General features: G+C 52.9%; 1 protein-coding gene across 3 annotated transcripts; it reads left to right on the top strand.

Moving 5' to 3' along the window:
• Window positions 1-6,851: 6,851 nt before the first annotated feature.
• Window positions 6,852-18,502, top strand: HEXA (hexosaminidase subunit alpha). 3 transcript variants are annotated; one of them, XM_086471298.1, is made up of 14 exons: window positions 6,852-7,094; window positions 10,643-10,760; window positions 11,147-11,212; window positions 11,374-11,420; window positions 11,722-11,832; window positions 12,665-12,766; window positions 12,865-12,997; window positions 14,176-14,356; window positions 14,667-14,753; window positions 15,112-15,184; window positions 15,638-15,818; window positions 16,160-16,250; window positions 16,686-16,790; window positions 17,293-18,502. In XM_086471298.1, the coding sequence occupies exons 1-14, from the start codon at window positions 6,852-6,854 to the stop codon at window positions 17,354-17,356; spliced, it is 1,602 nt and encodes a 533-aa protein (XP_086327424.1). In that variant the 3' UTR covers window positions 17,357-18,502. The 3 variants fall into 3 exon arrangements, with proteins under 3 accessions (XP_086327424.1, XP_086327425.1, XP_086327426.1); XM_086471299.1 differs by having other exon boundaries at window positions 6,852-7,089; window positions 10,662-10,760; XM_086471300.1 differs by lacking the exons at window positions 6,852-7,094; window positions 17,293-18,502 and having other exon boundaries at window positions 10,599-10,760; window positions 16,517-16,760.
• Window positions 18,503-20,304: the final 1,802 nt, after the last annotated feature.

Consider the following 20,304-nt stretch of genomic DNA (forward strand, 5'->3'; position numbering starts at 1 on the left):
ATCCTTGGGGGTTCAATTGGTCACCCCAGGTCCTTGCCCTACGCTTCCTTCCCAAGGGGGGGACTGCATGTCACCCCCTGGGACTACACTAGCACTGTCCTGCCCAGCTGGTGACATGTCCAGCTCCTCGCCAACACGTGAGCAGGCCTGAGCTGGCGTGGGGCAGCACATCTGCCCACCGGACCCCAAGGAGCCAAGAAAGGCGTTGACCAGACAGTGGGGTTGTGCTTTATCGGAGCTTTGCAGCTTCCCAGAGCCTGCGCTTGGACACAAAACCGGGTCCAACGCTTTGCCAAGGTGACCTTCCCCTCCGAGACGGGGTTATCAGTATGTTCGGTAACCAGTTTCCCGCCCCCCCCCGGCTGCCCGGGAGCACCCCGCCGGCCCCGGGCGGGCTGCGGCGGTGCCGGGCAGGGGCAGGGAGCCGCCGGCACCGGGGAGCCCCCCGGCATCCCCGCGGCGGATGTCCGAGCGCCTCCCCGCTGCCCTCTCCTGGCCCCTGCCGCGCCTGCAGAGCTCCCGAGCCCGGAGCCTCGGCGCAAAGCCCTGCGAGGCGAGCTGTTAGACACCAAGGTAAAGGCATCGCCTGCCGAAACCTACGGGGAAGAGCCATCCTTCAGCAGCACAGAGCATGGCCATTTAGAAACACCCGACTGTTTCCCTTTCTTGTATAATCCCAGTAGTACACATACATAGACAGTGATGGGATCTTCCCCATGCCGTCCTGCGAAGGCCACTCTCCTCCTTATCGGTCCCAGCCTTATCTTTTCCCACAGCAGGACAGGGATAAGCACTTCGCTGCTGGTTACTCCTCTCTCAAAACAGAAATACTTCTCCAAAATACTCTTTGGTATGAAATTGTAGCCATGCCTTTTGCAAAAGGCCTTCCTTTCATTACAAATTTTCCAACCCAACGGTCACGTGTGGAGCCCTGGGCACGCACCAGCTCCTTGTAGATGGCTGGAAAAAGGTACCTGAGAAAAGCAGGACTGCTGCCTTCAGCTCATCCCGAGGGGATCTGCGCTGCCTCTGGGGATTTTAGGACTCCAGCTAGCGAGGAAAGCTGAGAACCACCCTTTTATCCACTGTAAAAAATGATTTAGATCTCCATAGGCACCTGGCACTTTTTCATTTTATTCTTGCAAGAGCTTAATTACTCAAGTGATTCTAGTAACTGTTAACACTGAAGCTGACAAGAATAAAATATTGCATTGCAATCACCTTGCTCCATGAAGTTAAGCACATGCTTACAGGATTTATGGGAGCAGGGCTTCTGTACACGAGGAGTTTGTCACCACACATCCATGGGCTCCGATTCATTCCAGCTCAGCCCCACAGCCGTGACTGAAAGCAGTCATGGACAGCAGCCATGAGTACTCAGCCTCCGCAATAACTCGCAGCATCTCCCCGTGACAAGCCCCATTTCACGATACCAAAATGCTGCAAAAGTGCCGGTGTCCCACATCACAACCACCTCTAGGCTCCTGCCCTGGGAGTTTGACCCACGGATTCGGGGTCAACCACCCATCTCACCCAGCCTCCCTCTGCTCCACCACTCCTTGAGCCAGGTGGGATCTCTAGAAAAAGCCCTTCTCCATTGCCAGAGACACATGGAGCTCCCACACTGGGAGAAAGGAAATCCAGGAGATTTCTTGATGCCTTGCGTTCGATTTTGGGTGCCTGCGCATTTGTTAACAACCTCAACCACAAGCGAGGGCTGAGATGCCCCTCAGATCACCACCGTTTGCTCAGCCACCCCAAAGCTGTGCGAGCTGGAGACAATCCAGGGGAAAAAATGCTTTGCAAATACTACCAATACTGCAAATACCACCAGGCTGAGCGCAAGTCAGGAACCCAAATCCTTCAGACTGATTAACACATCTCACCTCAAGCTTTTTGCCTTAAACTCTGCTTTCAAGTTCGTAATTGTTGAAATATTCCTCTTCGCTAAGATCCGCTCCTGCCTGCTTGCTCTGAATCTCCGAGGTCTCACTCCCCTTACATGCGCTCTCCCATCTGAAGAGGTCCCTTCTGCTCAACTCCATCTGTGCTGAGAAATTCATTTACCACGTGCATCTGCTAAACTGTTCAATGGCAGCATCTAGCGTGACATGCGGTGGTCAAGGTGGAAATGTAGGGATATATAAACGAGTCAACCTGTGCTTTGAAAAGCAATGGGATACGTGCTTGTGGCTCTGAAAGCAGCCTGCCATACACCAGACTGCTTCAGCCTCCAAAAGCACGGATGTTCCTCATGGGCTGAGCTGTTAAGAGAAGGAACTGGCTAGTGAAAATACCCTGAATGTGGATTTAAGGTCATCTGTTGTTTAGAATCTTCTCTGTGCAGGTACTAAAGCTCCAGCAATTGTCTCTCCTGGCTTTTGCTGGCTATTTAAATTGATGAAATGGGGGCTGGTACCTCGGCCTCTCCAACTCACAGTCTGCAGCATTGGGGTTTAGAGGAATACTGCTTCCCCCCTGTCACTCCCTCAGGGACCGGTGTCTCTGGCAGAGGGGTGATAAGCTGGGAGACTCACGCACTCTTCTATGATACTCAGTTTGGTTTTGGTAGAAAGGCCCAGCTCAGGCCGCAGCACAGCGAGGCTGGTGGCCGGCCACTGCTGCTTGGTGTGCCCATGTCCACAGCAAACTTCAGGGCAGTCACTCCAAGAAGAGTGAAGTCACCCCGAAGGAGAAAATGTGTCCTTGTCATCCCACTTCCAGTGGAGCATATGTTCCGTCTACACAGAGCAGCTATGAGCTGGAACAGCAGATATATCAGCATCAGCTCGTGCAGATGGCTTGCTCCCTGCCAGTGCATGCGTGACACCACGCTGAGCAATATCATCCCTGAAATATGGAGATGTGCAACAGGAGGGTCCACACCTGCAAGACCCAGCACATGCCGACTCTTACTCCCCCTGGACCTCCACCAAAAGTAAGATCCCTTGAACAAATGCATGGCTGCAACCTCCCTGGTTGCAACCCAAATACCATAATTATTTTACCAAGGACAAAAGAGGAGGTAAAGAAGAAAATGGAGAAAGTAAGTTTGCCCAGAAAGCTTCTGAGATGCCAAAATTCAAGTCAGAGGTCAGAGGTCTACAGGCAGTTGCAGGTGTTTCCAGAAGATGATCTGTTTTCCAAAGCCCTCTTCCAGGCACACTACCAGCAGGTCCCTTGACCTGGGCACTGGCTTCGCTCAGGAGTGAGAGTGCTTAGACAGCATTCAGCTCAGAGAGCAAAGCAAACAGAAAACTTATGCTCTATGAAAGTTTCCATGAACGGCTTCCTCTGTTCCTCTTTCACTGGCTCATACGCTGCTCACCAGTGGAGGAATCTGTGTGCAAAACACCCTTCTGATTAAATGCAGAAGCAGCCAACATAACAGGGGATTAGGCAGCATAATCAATGGATGTATACCTTAAAAAAATGCTGTGGAACAACAAACTGCACTGACAGCCCAAAGGCCACCTTCATGACCCAAAGGTGAACAAACCAGAAAGACCCAAGTGTGACATCAGCCAGATAACAATTTATGTCAGAACAATGAATTTGGATTTCTACCAAATTCATTATTAGTAGTAAGCAGGTAATCCAGCAGAGCCCTGGCGCAGCACAGTTTTCTGCAGAGTCCCCCAGCAACTTGGTTTCCGGCTCTTGCAGTCAAATAGATGACAAGTGGGGTTTGCAAGTACCTCCACAACCAGTCTCACCTGTCTGGGGCAGAGTGATGTTCTCAGCCCCCAGCTTTGCCCCGTGCACTGATATCAAAGTGCCTCTGAGCCAGTACATCCCTGCTGCGGGGCTGGTGACCTGGGTTAGGTGAGCAGAGGTGAGGTGAGGGAGGACAGGTAAGCTCTGAACCTTGCGTCTCCCCATTTACTCCCTGCTTGTTCCTTGCTGAACTAGCCTGAAGAGGCCAGCCTTCACAGGTGGATATATCACCCTGAAGACATGCTCTGAGACCACAAGCTGGTCTATTGAAGAGCTACTGAACAGCATCAGCAACTTCTGGCTACTGCTGCTCCATGCCCGATGCAGGACAGCACGTAAATCTGTTTCTTTTAGCCAAGCTCCAAAGTTAAACACATGCTTAAGCAGTTTTCTTATGTAAAGATGCATTCCCAAATCAGACTGTTAGTCTAGATTAATGACGGCCAGCTCCAGATGAACCACTCTGAGTCATTCCCTGGAGACATCAGGTCCCCTAAAATAGCAACAACAGAATCCATAGAAAGGCTTGAGTATTTCGACTGAAAGCTATGATCACAATGCCTTACATAAGTGTGGCCAACACGCCACCCTCCCCAGACTGAAATAAGGATTTGCTTCAGGCCAGGGCACTCTTGCATTTCAGTCTCACACGCTGGGAAGCGCAGCCCTGCCGATACTGCTGACGTTGCCTGATGCAACACAGCAACAAACTGTCTTGGTAATTTTTTTTTCCTTCCCCTGCAATTTTAATATAGTGAAACTACTTGAGGAAAAGTCCAGAGATACGGGAATCAATCAATGTTGTCAGAAAAGCAGTGGCAACAGCTGGTGCTTCAGAGGTTTGCATGGGGGAAGGCAACAAACCCCGCTCAAGGCTGCCGAGGTTTTGTGTAGACCGGCAGCAGCCTTGAGACAAGTGGAGGAAAACTTGGACACAAAGAATGACAGAGGCCACTTTCCCAAAGGTCCAATGCAGCTTGGAATACAGGCATTGTCCTCACATCCCTTCTTCCTGTGTGATGTGGACAGAGACAGAGAAGTGCTGACATCCTACAGTAATGGTGCTGGAGTCCCAAGAATCATGAGGAAGCAGCCTGGCATGTGCCATTGTGCTGAACTGAGGTCCTACCACCTCTCCGTAGGGAGAACAAGGGACAGGTGAGGATTGTCAGGAGCCTGAGAGCACCAACATGCTTTAATTGCCCCAATCAGCCTCACTGGGGACATCCACCCACGACCCATTGCTTCAGGACCTCAGTTTAAGCTGGGGTCTGGGCAACTACTTTTTTTCCTGAGCTCTCCTGTAGATGCATCTGCTCCTGGGCTTTCCTGGATTCATCTTGGACTTATGTTTGTGCCTCACTTTTACCAGGTGACATGTGGACTGTTGATGGGCCCCATTGCTGCCACCACCATGCTCTGCTTGCCTGGCTGTGGGGCTGCACCCAGCTGGTATGGTTGTTGCCTGGCCCATGTTATGCCTGCCCTTGGTTCCTGGCTTGCCTTCACTTAGGTGGATGGGTGGCCTTTGCTGTTCTACAGGGCTGCAGAAGAAGGATGCAGTGCTGTGTAGGTGTTAGGCTCATGGCAACAACATCTGGTTCTCTTTGGCCCCGTTCCTGATGGAGTACAGCTCCCTAACGGGTGACCCTTATCCCCTTCCCCGCCTTTACCTGCTTGAGGTCCCCTATCCATTTTTACCAGTCTCATGAAATTCCCACAATCCTATTTAGACATAAACCTAACTGTGATCCCTTTCTGCTGCCTGGCATTCCCACAACTTCCCCACCTCCGTGACACCCCCAAAACCTTCACTGGTACCTCACAGGTTCCTTTAACCCTGATGAGCACCTCCTTCCGTTCCCTCTCCAGCCCCCCTGAAACCCCCTCACATCCTCCCAGCTCTTCTTTCACCATCAGTCCCCAGCTTTGTGCTGGTGCTTTTGTAACCTTTGACACTAATTTCCTTGAGGGTTTTTCTGCAAAATGCTTTTTTTCACTCTGCACCCTGTTTTTTTCTATGCTGCTCATGTGAGGGGCAATCTCTTAAATTCCCTACCAGACCTTTCCATGCTTGTGTCCTGCTCACGCAAAGTGTTTTTTCATCTTGTGCTGGTGTGGTAGAGCCATCTCTCTTGTGCTTTTTCCCATCTCATTTGTTTAATTTCCTGCTTGCTTCCCATGCCTGTGGCTTGTCTCCCAGCACTTCTGATAGCTTGGAGTTTTCTGGGGGCTTCACTGCTTGCTCAGGAGGGCTGGCACAACAGTTTTTTTAATAATTTGGTGAAGTTTGCTCCTGTGTAAGAGCTGGTAGGGTTATGCTACCAGATGGGTAAAACCTGAGTTTAAGGGCCCTTATTTGACTTGAGGATTGCTGAGGAATGCAGAGCTGGGAGGGAGGAGGCAAAACAAAGAGTTCATCTGAGGTTGAGGGTTTCCTTGCAAAAGCCAAACCCTGTGTGGAAAAGTATCTCTACAACACTTCACTGTGAGGCTCCAGCATGGGATAAAGCCCTTTATCCTTTTTTTTTTTTTCTTTTTTTCTTTTTTTTAATAACCCAACCAGTGTTTCACCTGCCGCCTATGTAACATCCCTCAAAGGGGTGATTTACATCCAGCATTACTCAGGAAAATGCATGGTACCAACAAAAGATTTTAAAACCCGAGGTGGATCCAAAACACGTGCATGCCCAGTCAAACAGCTGGAAAGTGACGCAGGTGAAATGTGTCTTAAATCATTAATCTTCCCAAACCCCAAATCAGGCTGCTGAGGCCCAGCAAGGGTATCCCCTGGGGGCAGGGAGCATGGCATAGGGGCTCTAAATTTTGAGGGCTGGGGAAGAAATGGCCCTCGACAGGGAGCTCGTGGGTTTTGTTGGTTTATTTAAAAGTAGAGGCCCTTGCTTGAGTGAAGGCACCCCCGGCAGCTTTGAGGTGAGGGCGGAGGGGCCGCCGCCGCCGCCTGACTGCGCTGTGAGGGCGCTTGTGGCCCGACGGCAGCGGGCAGCCCGGGGGAGGCGGGCCCAGCAGCCCGGTCTGGCCCGGCCCGGCCCCGCGGGGCCGAGCTGCCATTTCGCGGGCGTCCCTCCCGCGGCGGGCGGCGCTTCCCGCTCCCTTAGGCTGTGGGGCGCGACATGGCGGCGGGGCGGGCGCTGCTGCTACTGCTGGCGACGGTGCTGGAGCCGGCGGCTGCCGTGTGGCCGCAGCCCCAGGCCGAGCGTTCCCCGCCCGGCGGCGGCCGCTGCGCGCTGCTTCCCCGCCGGTTCCGCTTCGGCTACGCCGCCGGCTCCGCCGTGGGGCCGGGCTGCGCCGTGCTGGAGGCGGCCTTCCAGCGGTACTGGGCGCTGCTCTTCGCCGCCGCCCGCCCGACCGGTGAGGCGGGGCGGGGGCTGCCGGCGGGGCGGGGGGCTCCGCGGCGTCCCCGCACAGGGGCGAGGGGCTGCTGGAAGGGCGGTTGGCCCTTTCATGTTGGCTTTATTCTTAAAAAAAAAAAAAAAACAACCCACAAAACCAAACCCTCTTTAATTTTGGGGGTCGAACCACGGGTTTTGTGTGGCGATGTGCTTTTTAACCCCCTTCCTTCCTCAGTTCAGCAGGGGCTAGTGGCGAGGGGAGATGGCGGCTGCGGTCTGGTGGCGCGGGCGTTTGAATTGAGTCTCGTAGCGAAGGGCAGCGTTGCGTTCGTACGTGGAGGGCGATGCCTGTGGCACGCACGTTTTAAAATAAAATTAATCCTGTTCGGCACAGTGAGCGCTAGTTGTCTTGCATTTCTTTCAAGGAGTTAGGCTTGCTATCGAGGTTGCTTTTTCTTACGTGTTTATCTCCTCCAGACCGCGTTTCAGCTCCCCAGCGCTTCGTTTTGCTTCCTTTTCTTGTGACTGCAGGGAGGGCTGCTGCCGGTGTTGCAGTAGCTCCAGCTTCAGTGCTTTTCGCAAGTCTTGCCTCTTCCTGTTCCTAGCAGCTCTTGTCCAGTTGTTGTCCAAGCTTTGCCTTGAGGAAAGGCTCTTGTTGCCTTCCTGTGTGTTTCTGCCGAAGTTGAGCTGCTGAGCATCCCGAGGCAGTGTGGCTTTTCTGGAAGAGAGGGAGTAGCATATGGATTCATCCTGAAATTTTAGAGTAAGGTGAGGAAAGGCAAAATCTTGGAGAGTCTGGGCTTGATTTGGGACAGGTTGAAAAGGTTTCTTGCACCCAGACTTCTTCATGATAGCACCCATGGCATGTCTGGGATGAAATGCAGGAAATTCCCTGGTTGTGTTTGCACAGGCAAACGCAGGCTGGGGAGCTGGCACATGGATGCTTAGTGCCTGCGTAGGTCTGCGGCAGCCTGAAGCGCTATATCTGGGGAATATAAATGCTTCATTCATCAAAAACAGCTAGTAACTTTGCCTCCAAGTGTTTTAAATGTCAGTGTGAACTCTGCTGCTGCTGATCAAAGCAGAGAAGGGTAGTGGTGTTGGAAGCCGCTCTGCTTTGTCTTGAGCGCATCGTGCTTTGACAAAGGCGAGTTTGAAACTCTGAGAAGAACAGTTTGGCTTCTTTTATTTCTTCAACTCTTTTAAGTAGCAATAGAAATAAATTTTGATTTGGGAGCTGAGAAGACTCCTCTTGTTTCTTTTTTGCTGCTAGGAACTAAACTTAAAACAGCTGATAGAATTATTCATGTTTTCCTCTTCCTCTCAGAGGGGAAATATGACCAGCACATTACTTCAAGCAACTTCATGTGATGACAAGATCAAGCTCATCCTCGTCATTTTCCATGCACCCTGCTTTATGTCGCTCAAAGTGCACTATTAAGGTGTTTTTTCCCTCTTTGCCTTCCTTTTTCATTTGTTTTTCACATGGGTGGTTAGTAAGAACAGGCAATGGAAACCCTGGATGGAAGGAAATAGTTTCTATTAATAGAGAAAAGAATAGGCATTTTCTGTGTGTTTCAGAAAGCTGCTATGTCAGTTTAACAAGCAAGCAAGATTATGTCCAAACTCTGCATTCGTCATGGACTTCAAGTGTGAAAACAGACTAATTTAAGTTAGGAGGGACATATGAGGGTCTTTGTTTCAGCGCCTGCTCAAAATAGGGTCAAACCTGGTGTTGGAGCCAACTTTGCAGTTGGGTGAAGCTTCTCGGTGCTGTACCCAGCTGAGATTGTATTATTTCCAAGGGTGGAGAACTGAGTCCTTACTGAAACTTTTGACCACCCTTGAGGTGAAAGAACTTTTTTTTTTTTATCCCTAATCGGGATTTCTCTTTGCTGCTCTTACTTTGTCTCTTGTCCTTAAGCTAGGCAGCTCTGAAATGAGTCTGGGAGAGACCCCAGACCCTGCGTGGAACTCAAGCCAGGACCCTGATGTCTTACTGCTGCTAACCTGGCACAATCATTGTGTTGGCGTCCTTGTCTTCCAGTCCATGACCGTAATGAACTTGCTGTACACCTTCACAGCGCTCTTTTGAACTGTGAACTTTAGCCTTTGTGGTTGATGTGTCACTGATCCCTGCTGTACCCATCTGCATTGCCTTCTAGGTGTGGTAGTGGTGGTGACTGCGGGCTCCTTGTCCAAAGAGGCCGTGTTTGGGTTTGGCAGTATCTCCCTGGGCAGGTTAAACATGTGCGCGGTGGTGGGACCAATTCTGTCAAGGCTTCTCAACAGAATGAGTAGTACTTCCCATGTGCCCAGGCTTGAGAGTGGCTGTCCCTGGTGAGGTGCAGTCTTGCCGAGCAGGGGAAGCAGGCGTGCCAGCTCGCACATCTGCGAGGTTGCCTTGGCTACCGACTGATCTGTAACGGAGAGGAAAGCTCAAAACAGAGGGCTATCATTTCCCTTCTCTCCACGGAGGTTTTGCCATTCCTGCATGGAGAAATTTGGGAGTTCTGGCTCCTGCAAGCTCTGGAGTGTGGGCTCTCTGCGTTTCACCCCAACACTGGCAGTGCCACGATCTCGCTGAAGTCTGCTTGGTGCCTGGCTTCTGACCAAGCTCACTCAAAGCCAAGCTTTTTGTTTTCCATTGATCATACTGAACGTTGGCTGTTCCTGGGAATGCTGCGGGGGTGTAGGCACGGACCTTGGCTGTGATTGGCAGGGTCCCACCCCGCTGACCCACACTCCTCCTGACCAGAGACTGCTGTCAGTAGACCCGTGCATCTTGGCAAAGGTCGAACACCTCCCTTTGGAGTTAGAGGAGCGACTACAGTGAAGGCTTGGGCTTGTGCATCCTTGGAAATGCTCTTTCAGGTAGGGAAGTGTGGCCAGAGCTCCTGCTTGGGCTCTGAATGTGACTGGGTTTATTTTTCCAGCTGTTGCACCTGGGACCTGCTCTGTGGAAAGTGAAGTCAGTCAGAAGCCTTTCTGTGCTGGGTGAGACCTTTTGGTGGCCTCTAACTCAGCCCAACTGCAGTACGCTTGAATTCGTTCCCCACCCTTGTTTTCAGGGTTTCTTTGCCCTTTCTAAGAAGTGTGGGTAGGGTAGCAGAGCTCTTGGGTTTGTGCTTTTTTTTCCTGGTGCTGGGAGAGTTTGGAAACATGAAGCTCTTCACCCTCCCTGGAGAAGATTTGAGTAGTCTCGACTGTTGCTTAGAGCAGGGGCTGGTGTCCAAGAAGCCTTGGGGACTGCTGTTAGACCATGCTCCGATGTCTCTCCTCTTTTGTGTGCTCCTATAGGCTTCCACTGCGAAGCCTTCCCTGGGGGCTTCCTCACCAGCAGACCTTGTCTGCGCTAAAGGTTGGGATCAACTCGTGTGCTCCTGGTTGCCTGTGTTGAAAGAAGCCCCTGCTGAACACCCCTGTGCCTGCTCTGGGGTGAAGGAGGGAGGGCCACTTTCTGCCACGTGTCTTCACAGTCCACATACTCCTGCACCTCCATCGCTAGCTGGGCTTGGAGGACAGTGGTGGTCTGGAAGCAGGGAAAAGAGATAGGATGGGGTTGATGTCAGTGGTCTGTGTCCTTTGCAGAGAATGAGCTGCCCTGGGGGATGCCCTGCACTCAGCTCCTCGTCTCTGTTGCCACACCAGGCTGCGATGGGTTTCCCAGCCTGGACTCCAAGGAGAGCTGTAAGTACCGAGGTTGGGAGCAGGGGGCAGGGAGTGACTGGAGCAGGAGTGCGGCTGTTTCTGTGCCCGTCAGGCAGGAAATAGCACTGTGCAGCACTTACCCCCATTTTTAGGGAGGCAGCAATCCTCACTGTATTATTGAGAAACTGCAGCAGGGAGGGAGCAATTTACCCAAATATGCTGATAAAGCAGTGGGAGAGGTTTAAAACAAGAAAAAAAAAACCAAACCCAAAAGTCAGTTCTCTGGGATCCCAGGGTGCAGTCCTGTACCAAAACCTCTGCCTGATGCGCTGCAACCCCGTACTGGGGCTGTTATGGCCCATAGCAGTGTGTGATGGAGTGTGGGATGTAATGCCAGCGCCAGCCCCTCTGATGCTGTGTTTCAGATAAGCTGTCTGTCTCGGAAGGCTCCTTGCTGCTCTCTGCGGATGCTGTCTGGGGAGCTCTCAGAGGTGAGGCCTGCTTTCTGTGGGGCATTCCCGCTCTCGTTGCCTCAGGCCTATGGGGATGTCTCTTTGTGCCTCCCTCTTTCCATAGACTTACTCGTTAATTGAGCTCTGTTCCTTTGGGGGAATCTGTGCTGAGAAAGGGACTGTGTGTGGTTTTCCTGTAGGCCTGGAAACGTTCAGCCAGCTTGTTGGGAGAGATGAGAACGGCATGGTGAGTCCTGGCCTCATCTGGGGGCAGCTGGCTCTCCATAATGCTGCTTCCTTCGTGGGGAAAGGCTGAGGATTGCTGGGATGCTTGTGGTGAGGGGGATGTAGAGATTCATGAATCCAGCCAGATCCCTGCCTTCTGAGCCGGTAAAGTGTTGCAGCTTTTTTCTGGCTAGCTTGCACGCTGGGCAGTGAAGGTACCCCTCCTTAGCCTGCTGGCCCTGGGGACAACGGTGACCCTGATTGTCTCCTGCTAATGGCTGTGTTGCCTGAAGCCCTGCTTACTTCGTGTTCTCTGCATGCAGTACTACATCAACAAGACAGAAATCGTGGACTTTCCCCGCTTCCCTCACCGAGGAGTGTTGCTGGACACCTCTCGTCACTACTTGCCCCTGAGAGCCATCCTGGAAACTCTGGTAGAGTGCCTGTGCTGGGACATAAGGTGGTTTAGTTGGGTGTCGCTTCCTCTGTGACAACTGAGGGCTCCTTGAGTGGCCTGGAGGGCTTTTTGGGGGTTTTTGTATTGCTGCTTTCCAAAGATCCTAGGAGCTCTCCAGTGTGTAGGCTGCTGCAGCTACACTTCATCAAGGAGGAGCTTGTCAAACCTAGGCTTTTTGAACAAAACCAGCTTGCTTGTCCCTAGGTGAAGCAGCAGGCTGAGGTGGGATGGCAGTGTGACTTCAGTTCTTAATATACAGATGTGCATCACATCTGTGCAGAAAAAAACTTCTGTGCTGTAGGTCCTTCCCAGTGCCAGTGGCTGGATTTGCTCCCAGTGTAAATCACAGCTGCCTCATTTGGGTGATTTCTCATCTCCCTTTGTAAATAGGATAAGGAAGAAAACCCTGAGGTATCTTGGATTCCTGCAATCCAGATTATTTTCTGAGGCTGGGTTGTTTCTGAGGCAAGAGGAAACACTGAGTTCTTCCCAGACACATTAGACAAAGGCGGGTGGTGGTTCTGCATTCATCCCAAACAGAATTAAACTTCCAGGTCTCCACCATTGGCTCAGTTATAGGGAGAACAGCAATTTTATTGTGAGCAGAAGTACTACTAGCCCTCTGCAGTCCTTTGTGGTGCTGGTGTGTTTGAAGAGAGGTTTCTGAATCCCTCTTGGGTCTTGAGGAGTATTTGGGGACTCTGCTTTGTCCTTTTGGAGCGCAGGGACCGTGTCCCTTTTCTGTGGCAAGCTGGGTGACCTTTCAGAAGCAACAGGGCACATTCATCTTTGTTCCTGTTCCTTTCCAGGATGTTATGGCTTACAACAAGTTCAATGTGTTTCACTGGCATATTGTGGATGACCCATCTTTCCCCTATGAAAGCGTGACCTTCCCAGAGCTCAGCAAGCAGGTAACCCGCCCCGATCACCACGTAGTGCCCAGCCCAGGGTGAGCAGATCCCTCCCTTGGTACCTGAGCAAGGCGCTGAGATTTCCCCTGTTCCCTCAGGGAGCCTTCAATGCCATGACCCACGTGTACACAGCCAATGATGTGCGGACAGTGATCGAGTACGCCCGGCTGCGTGGCATCAGAGTCATTGCAGAGTTTGACACTCCTGGGCACACCCTCTCCTGGGGTCCAGGTGAGGAGCAGACCCTGCCTGCTGCTGCTGTGAGGAGAGTTGTAGTTGTACTGAGGGAAGGGACTCTGCAACCTGGATCCCAAAAGCTGGGTGTGGGCAGCCGAATTCCACGGGCTGACTTTGAGGAGGAGCAAACCTTCATCTGGCAGAAGCAGGACCCAACTTCTGGTTCAAAATCCAGAGGGAAAATGTTTCCATCTCTTCTTGGGCCCAAGCTGGGTGACTTTTCTGGGGAAGATCTGCTCTGCCAAAGCCAACATCGTGGGTATTGCAAGGATCTTGAGTTTAACTGGGGGTACAGCTGACCGGTCTTCCTCGCTCTGCTCAGCTGTGCCCCAGTCCTGACATGCTGCTCTCTGCTCTGAGGACTGTGGGTGCCTCCTCTTCCATATCTGGAAGCGTGAGAAGCTCCGGGAAAATACGACCTTGTCTTTCTCTCTTCTTACCCGGCCTCCAAATGCCATGGCTCCACTGGAGTACACCCTGTGTGTGTGATTGCAGCCAAAACTGTGGCTGCTCCCCTTGCCTGTCTGCAGTGGGTGCGTGAAGCTGGGAGAAGGTGCTGGGGCCTGCACTGGCATTATCTTTCCCCAGCAGGTCTGTGTGTGGTTTCCTGTAGGAATCTTCCCCAAAAAAAGCAGTGGGGAGAGATACAAAGGGGAAACTTGAGAAGGGTGGAAGCTGTAGTGTGGTGCTGAAGTGAGGCTGTGTAGCCAACCAGTTCAGAGACTGGAAACTATAATTTAGAGGGGATTGGGCTGCCCAGCACCATGGCTGGGCTCACTGGTGTGCAGGCTGCAAGGATTTGGTGTTGGGAGGGAAATGACAGGGCCGTGTCTGTGTCCTGTCCTCAAAGTAGCTGTTGCAGGGAGTAAAAAGGGGGTGTCCAGCCTAAAAGGCTCCAGCCCTGCTGATCTCACATAGGAGTGAGTTTGGGGCAGCAGCAGATGTGCATGGGAGGAGCACAAGATGAGCTCAGAACATGGATCCCTCCTCATCAGGTCAGGCTTCCTGAGCCAGAGATCGCTTTGCTGCTGCTGTGGTTATGCCTTGTGCACCACGCCTGGGTCTTCTGTCCCCTGGCAGGCCCTGGGCTGTGCTGAGGAGGGTCTGGGGGGTTCTATGGGGTGATATGGCCATGCTTAGTCCCTTTCTTACTGTCCTGTGTTATGACCCAGGTGCTCCGGGCCTCTTGACTCCCTGCTATTTGGGTAAGGATCCTTCTGGGGCCTATGGGCCCATCAACCCCATCCTTAACAGCACCTACCAGTTTGTGAGCAGTTTGTTTAAAGAGGTCAGCACTGTGTTCCCAGACCTCTTTCTTCACCTTGGTGGCGATGAAGTGGACTTCACGTGCTGGTGAGTGTGAGATCGGTCTGGATGGGGACTGGGGAGAAGTATGTGGGACTGGAGTCCCAGCCCGTTGCTTTTTGGTTATGATCACCTGCGGATCATTGGTGTCCTGCTCCCCCAGGCTCTGCGTGTTGGCTCCTGGGGTTTCTGTGCTCATGGTGATGCTGGTTGTGGGAAGCTGCTGGTGCTGGTGCAGCTGCAGCTCTTGGAATGCCTGGGCTAGCCTTGGACTGGTGTGGGAAGGACTTGGCCATGTCTTGGCCTTACTCCAGAGCTCGGGTTGCAGTGCTTTTGTTATCTTCTTTTTGGTACACAGGAAATCCAATCCAAAAATTCGTGCCTTCATGAAAGAGGTGGGCTTTGGTGAAGATTACAGAAAATTAGAGTCTTTTTACATCCAGAGGTAAGGACGATTGCATCCTAGGCCTGCAGCTGCAATGTGTGACCAGCCCAAATGTCTTCTGCTGTCTCAGGGGACACCAGCTCTTGTTTTCAGGAGCAGACCCATTTGGGCATGTCTCCCTGACCTCGAAGGGAGTAGCCTAGCTGTATTTTATTGGGAGATTGACCTCAAAAAAAGCCTGAGGCCGAGGAGAAAGAAGCCCCGTAAGGGGCCATGCTTTCTCCCTTCTTCAGAAGTACCTTCACATCCTGCAGTGGGTGTCAGGAATATTGATGCTGCTGCTTTGACTGTGTGCATGCAACAAAGAGAGGGGAGTGTAGTTGGGATGGTGCAAAATTCAGTCCTCTTTCAACTCCAGGCTTCTGGACATCGTCTCATCCCTCGGCAAAGGTTATATCGTGTGGCAGGAGGTGTTTGACAACAGAGTGAAGGTGAGAGCTGCCTGCTTTCCCTAATGCAATTGCCTGTGTTGGGGTGAACAGTGCCAGCACCCCAGCCAGATGCAGTGATGTGTTCTGAGGTGCTGTGCTGGGGCTTGTGGGTGGGTACTCTTATGGGACTGAGGTTGATCTTGAGATGGTGCTGCCAGTGAGCTGCCCTCGTGGTGGCTTTGTCACACCTCTGTCAACAGCTTCTTGTATATACACCTGCAAGAGGCAGGTTTTAACTCTGCCCAGGACACTCTGCAAATGGGCTTATCCCTCCCTCTGATGCTTCTGCAAACCGGATGGGAAGTGGCTCAAAAGTCAAGCCAAAGTCTGCCTCAGTTTTCCCTTTGGGGGTGTTCGGAGCTGTGGACGTCTCAGGGCACTCTGCTTGTGGGAGGAGGTGGTGCTTTTGTTGCCACACTGATCCCGTGCATGGGGTTCGCATGTGCTCCTTAGGTGAGGCCAGACACCATCATCCACGTGTGGAAGGAGAACTCCCCGCCGTACATGGAGGAGATGGCAAATGTCACCAAGGCTGGCTACCAGGCTCTGCTCTCTGCCCCCTGGTACCTCAACCGCATCTCCTATGGGCAGGACTGGATGGCAGCCTACCAGGTGGAGCCCTTGAAGTTTGAAGGTGTGTTCCTTGTGTCCCCTTCCCCTATGGCAGCTGACTTGTCAGTCAGAGGTAGCACCAGGGCTGGCTGTCTTGCTAATCTGTTCTTGCTGCTGGCGTGAAGGTGCTTGACTGACCGTGTCCTTGGTTCTTGTGCTATATCCCATTCCCTTGCTGCCAGCAGAAAAAAACCCTCTGCTCTCCCCAAGCCCAGGGTTTGAAGCGGGGGCTTCCAGAAGAGCCAGTTATCGCCTCCGTAGCTAAGCCACTCACTGCTGTTACAGGCACCTCTGTGGGCAGGGCGATAAGTCACCCCGTTATCTCACAGTACCCCATCACCTGAATGCTGTGTCCTCTGGCAGGCAGCCCTGAGCAGAAGGATCGAGTGATCGGTGGAGAGGCCTGCATGTGGGGTGAATATGTGGATGTCACTAACCTGATCCCCAGGCTCTGGTAAGAGAAGCCGTGGGGAGGTCAGCTCGAGTCGCGTGGGGCAGGGCTCAGGACCCTTTCCTTTGCCACTGAGCAACGTGTGCCAAACGCTGCGGGTTTGGTCCGTGTGTGGTGCTTGTCCCTGTCCCCTGGCAGTGCCTCTGTCCTAGTAACAGCTTCACTGAGGCTTAAGTGAGGGTTTGTAAGACTGTAACTAACATGCTCCTGTACAGCCCGCTGCTGCAACTGGTACGTGTTTAACACCTGTCTCTGTCCTGTCACCCCAGTCCACGGCTGATCTGCATGTGCCCAGGAGCGGATCTTTTGATATACAGAAGCCACGTGCCTTTGTGTGTGAAGGACATTGGTCAGGAAAGTGTTTGGGAGCTCAGGGCTTTGGGCAAGAAGCTTTTGAACTCCCCCCGACCTGACTGCCCCTGTCCCTCATTCCTCAAGGCCAAGAGCTGGGGCTGTAGCCGAGAGACTGTGGAGTAACGTGACCGTCAGGGACCTGCAAGATGCCTACGTGCGGCTGGCCGACTTCCGCTGCAAGCTTCTTGGGTAACTGTCCCTCCTCGCGGCCGGCCGCCGGCTCACGGGGACAATGCAAAGGCCACCCTCTCTGGGGTTCGACCCTGGGGAGGGCAGCGAGGGTGAAGTGGGCTTTCCCTGGTGCAAAATGACCCTTGTTCTTAGCGAAGATCCCGAGCCTTTCTCCTGCCTGTGCGTGGGCAGCGCTTTGTGCAGTGCTGGCAGAGAGCCCCTGCTGCCAGCGTGGGCTGGTGGCTCTGTCGAGGAGAGGGCTTTGTGCTGAGGAAGGGGAACCCGTCAGCTATTGTCACCCCTCCTGCCGCACCAGCTTCCCCAGGAAGCCTGCCCTTACCCTGTGCTCCTACGCATGAGCACAAAACTGAGTCTGTAAGTGCCGGGTGAAAACCGCTCCCTCCTTGTCATACCTGAAACGGGGCACCGATGGCCACCCGGCGCTCCCCTAACCATCAGACCTGACCATGGGCACTGCCCGTGCCCTCTGCGTAATGCCATCTCTCCGCTCTCTTTCCAGGCGTGGTGTCCAGGCGCAGCCTCTCTTCGTAGGATACTGTGAAAATGAATTTGGTGGGTTTTGAAGGGAGAGTCCCACTGCCCTCCATCGCTGTGCACACAGGAGGAACAATCCCTCTCAAAGCTGCTGGCTTGGCAGAGGGACCCCTTCCCGCCCCCAGCTTCTGCTCTTGCTTTGTTGCAATGAACTTTTTTTTTTCGTCAGTGTGCACTCTTCGCCTCTTTTTCTATTTTTATTTCTTTAAATCTATAAATAAATGACCCCAAAGAGGAAAAAGGTGCCTTTTCATGCTCAGCTGGGGCTTGGGAGACTGTGCAATGGTTATTGTTAGCAGAGATTGCTCCAGAGATGCTGGTGGAGGAGCATTATCCCTGTGGCTCCGGAGCTTGCCAGGTGCCTGCTCAGCTGGATGAACTGTGTTTGGCCTCTGCTGCTGTCACACACTCTGTCCCTGCAGAGAGAAGATGATAAGGTGTGGGCTGCCCCCAGTTTCTCCACCTTGACTGCCCACTGTCCACACCCGATAGTGCACTACCTGTGCCAGGATGGTACCGCTTGGTGGCCTTGGTTGTGCTCCTGTGGCCTTGCACACGCCATGCTGTGGTGGTCCTGTCCCTATCTCTGTCTCTTCCCTCTCTGCTGATGTCCAAGCAGGAGGCTTGCTTGCAAGCCGCCATCTCTGCTGCCTGAAACCCTGTCAGCTGCCACCTCCTTCAGCTTCTCCTGGGAAGAAGACACCCTGAAGCCTCTCCAGGGAGAGCTCAAACCCACTGAGCTGAGCAGCGCATGGATATTGCGGAGTTACTGCTCAGCTCTTCCATCAGCTGGTGCCTCTGCTCAGGATTTGGCCGACTGATCCGTCTTCCTCCTGTTGTCCTTGGGGTGGGGAGCTCATCTCCAGGTCTCCTACATCCAGAGGGGTTTGGCTTGGATTCTGTTTTCCTTGGAGAGGAGTCTGGTGGAGCTGCTATCCTGTGGAGCTGGGACAGTCTTGGTTCTTGTCCTTTGTCGGTTGGGGTTGCTGCACTGGGAACCCCATCTAGCTGGAATAGGGGGATCGCTTGGGGAGAAATGCTGGCTGACGGGACTGTTGTACATGTGTCTTGGTCTTAAATGAGTGAGATCTGCTGTTATGGCTGGAAACCTTTTACTATTGAACTTTAAATTAAAAATATGGAATTAACTTTGAATTAAAAATATTTGGAAATTGTCAAGTCTTGCATTTATTTACCTTCCTGTGGAAGGATACCCAAACTCCTCTGAAGTGATAACGTCTTAAAGGGTGGGAAAAAAGATTGTGAAGCCCAACCGCCCCAGAGCAGGGAAGTTTAGCCGGATTTCTGGGAAAGAGGGATATTTTTTTTTTCCCTCCTGCTCAGGGTGGGAGGGGAAGGGCTGCCTTCCTGTGCCATTTCCTGGGGTAAGATGCTCTTCTGCTTCCTAAAATTCTGTGTGGGAAACTTGTGCCCCTTTTCTCTGTTGTTTTGGTTGCAAATACTGTCTCAGGCTGAGCAGAGGAAGCCCAGACTCCCAACCCACCTGCCTGTCCGTCCCAGCCACTCAAATTCCGTAGCCTGGAAGACCTCGGTAAGGATAACCCCTTTGCTGGGGTTTGGTGTGCTGTTGAGTCCGAGAGTGCTCCGAAAGGCTGGTGTAATTAGTGCCCCTTCCTCCCTGCCCCGCCTGGCGTGAGCAAACGCTGATCAGAAGTGTCTCATCCCTGCGCGAACGTCTCCTTGTGCTCTGACCCAAGTCCCTGCTGATGCCACCCAGTGTCCCTGTGACATCTTTTGGGCTTGGCTTTGGGAAGCATTGCCCTACAGCACAAATGCCTCAGGTATTTGTGGAGCAGAAGCTTTACCTTCTGGTCCGTGCTGGTGGTCTGCAGCACTTTAGATCTGGGCGTCTGCTCCATCTTTGCGTGGCCACTTCTGCCTGGCTCTTCCTGCAGCCACACCAGGGGAAGGACAGTTGAGATACCATTGTTCACTTTGGGGTCTGAGGGGGTGGCAGGCACAGAGGAAGTGGATTAGTATCCTCCTCTATTACCAAAAGCTTTTTTTTTCCCTATTTTCCCCAACACAGTGTAAATTGGTACCTTTGCCGGGTGCTTTTGTCACTGCAGTGAGCTGCTGCTGGCAGAACTGGGGCCAAAGGGGAGCCTGGCCCTGGGGAGGGTGCTCTGCTCCCAAAGAAGGTGCTCTGCTCCCCGGGCGCTGCTCTATGCATGCTGAGGGGCTCTTTGCCGTCACATCCCAGCTCCCTGCTTGCTGGGCTCCTTTTTGCCCATGGCTGGGTGCCCGAGCCTGCAGCACCAGTGGGGCTGGCACGGGCGGACCCCCCTCCACCCAGCGCCTTCCATTAAAGCCTGGTATCTATGACCTGGGTTAAATATCACCCCATGGTCCCGCCTCCCGGGGGATCTGCATCAGCATCTCCCCAAAACCACCACCTTGGGGGCAGCTTGGCTGTGGTTTCCCCCTTGCAAAGGGCAGGATCCCTGTCAGTGGGGTGAGAGCACCCCACTTTCCCCCACCCGGCCTTGCCGCGCAGCCCGTTCCTTCCAGAACATCTATTTTGGTTGCATAAAACTTGCCGGGGAGCAGAGAACAGGCAGCGTGTGAATCACTCGGGGCCAACGGGTTTAAAAATAAACGCAAGCGGCAGCAAAGAACAGCCACCGAGCCCCCGGATTTCGGTAGGATTACGCTCCGCGCCTCCAAAACTCACCCTTGGGTGCCCGTCCTGGGCGCTGTCCCCATCCAGTGGGTTTTATTGGGACACGCGTATGTTTGCACATGCTTGTGTGCGCGTACTTGCAGCTGTGTGCACTTGCTTGCATGCATATGCACGCTTATGAACACGTGTACTCATGCACATGCATGCCTATGGGCGCTTGCAAACGTGTGTACTCATGCACATGCATGCATACGGGTCCTTGCAAACACGTGCATATGCTTGCACACACATGCCTGTGGCCACTTAGAAACATGCGCAGTAATGCACATGCTT

Source organism: Leptosomus discolor, chromosome 11, assembly GCF_034619465.1.
Source record: "Leptosomus discolor isolate bLepDis1 chromosome 11, bLepDis1.hap2, whole genome shotgun sequence".
NCBI lineage: Eukaryota > Metazoa > Chordata > Aves > Leptosomiformes > Leptosomidae > Leptosomus > Leptosomus discolor.

Bases quoted from the DNA above. Each gene is read 5' to 3' on its own strand.
- HEXA (XM_086471298.1), top strand. From the start codon at position 6,852: ATGGCGGCGGGGCGGGCGCTGCTGCTACTGCTGGCGACGGTGCTGGAG. The intron at 11,213-11,373 runs GTGAGGCCTGCT...GTTTTCCTGTAG, and splicing joins TGTCTGGGGAGCTCTCAGAG to GCCTGGAAACGTTCAGCCAG. The intron at 14,754-15,111 runs GTAAGGACGATT...TTTCAACTCCAG, and splicing joins GAGTCTTTTTACATCCAGAG to GCTTCTGGACATCGTCTCAT.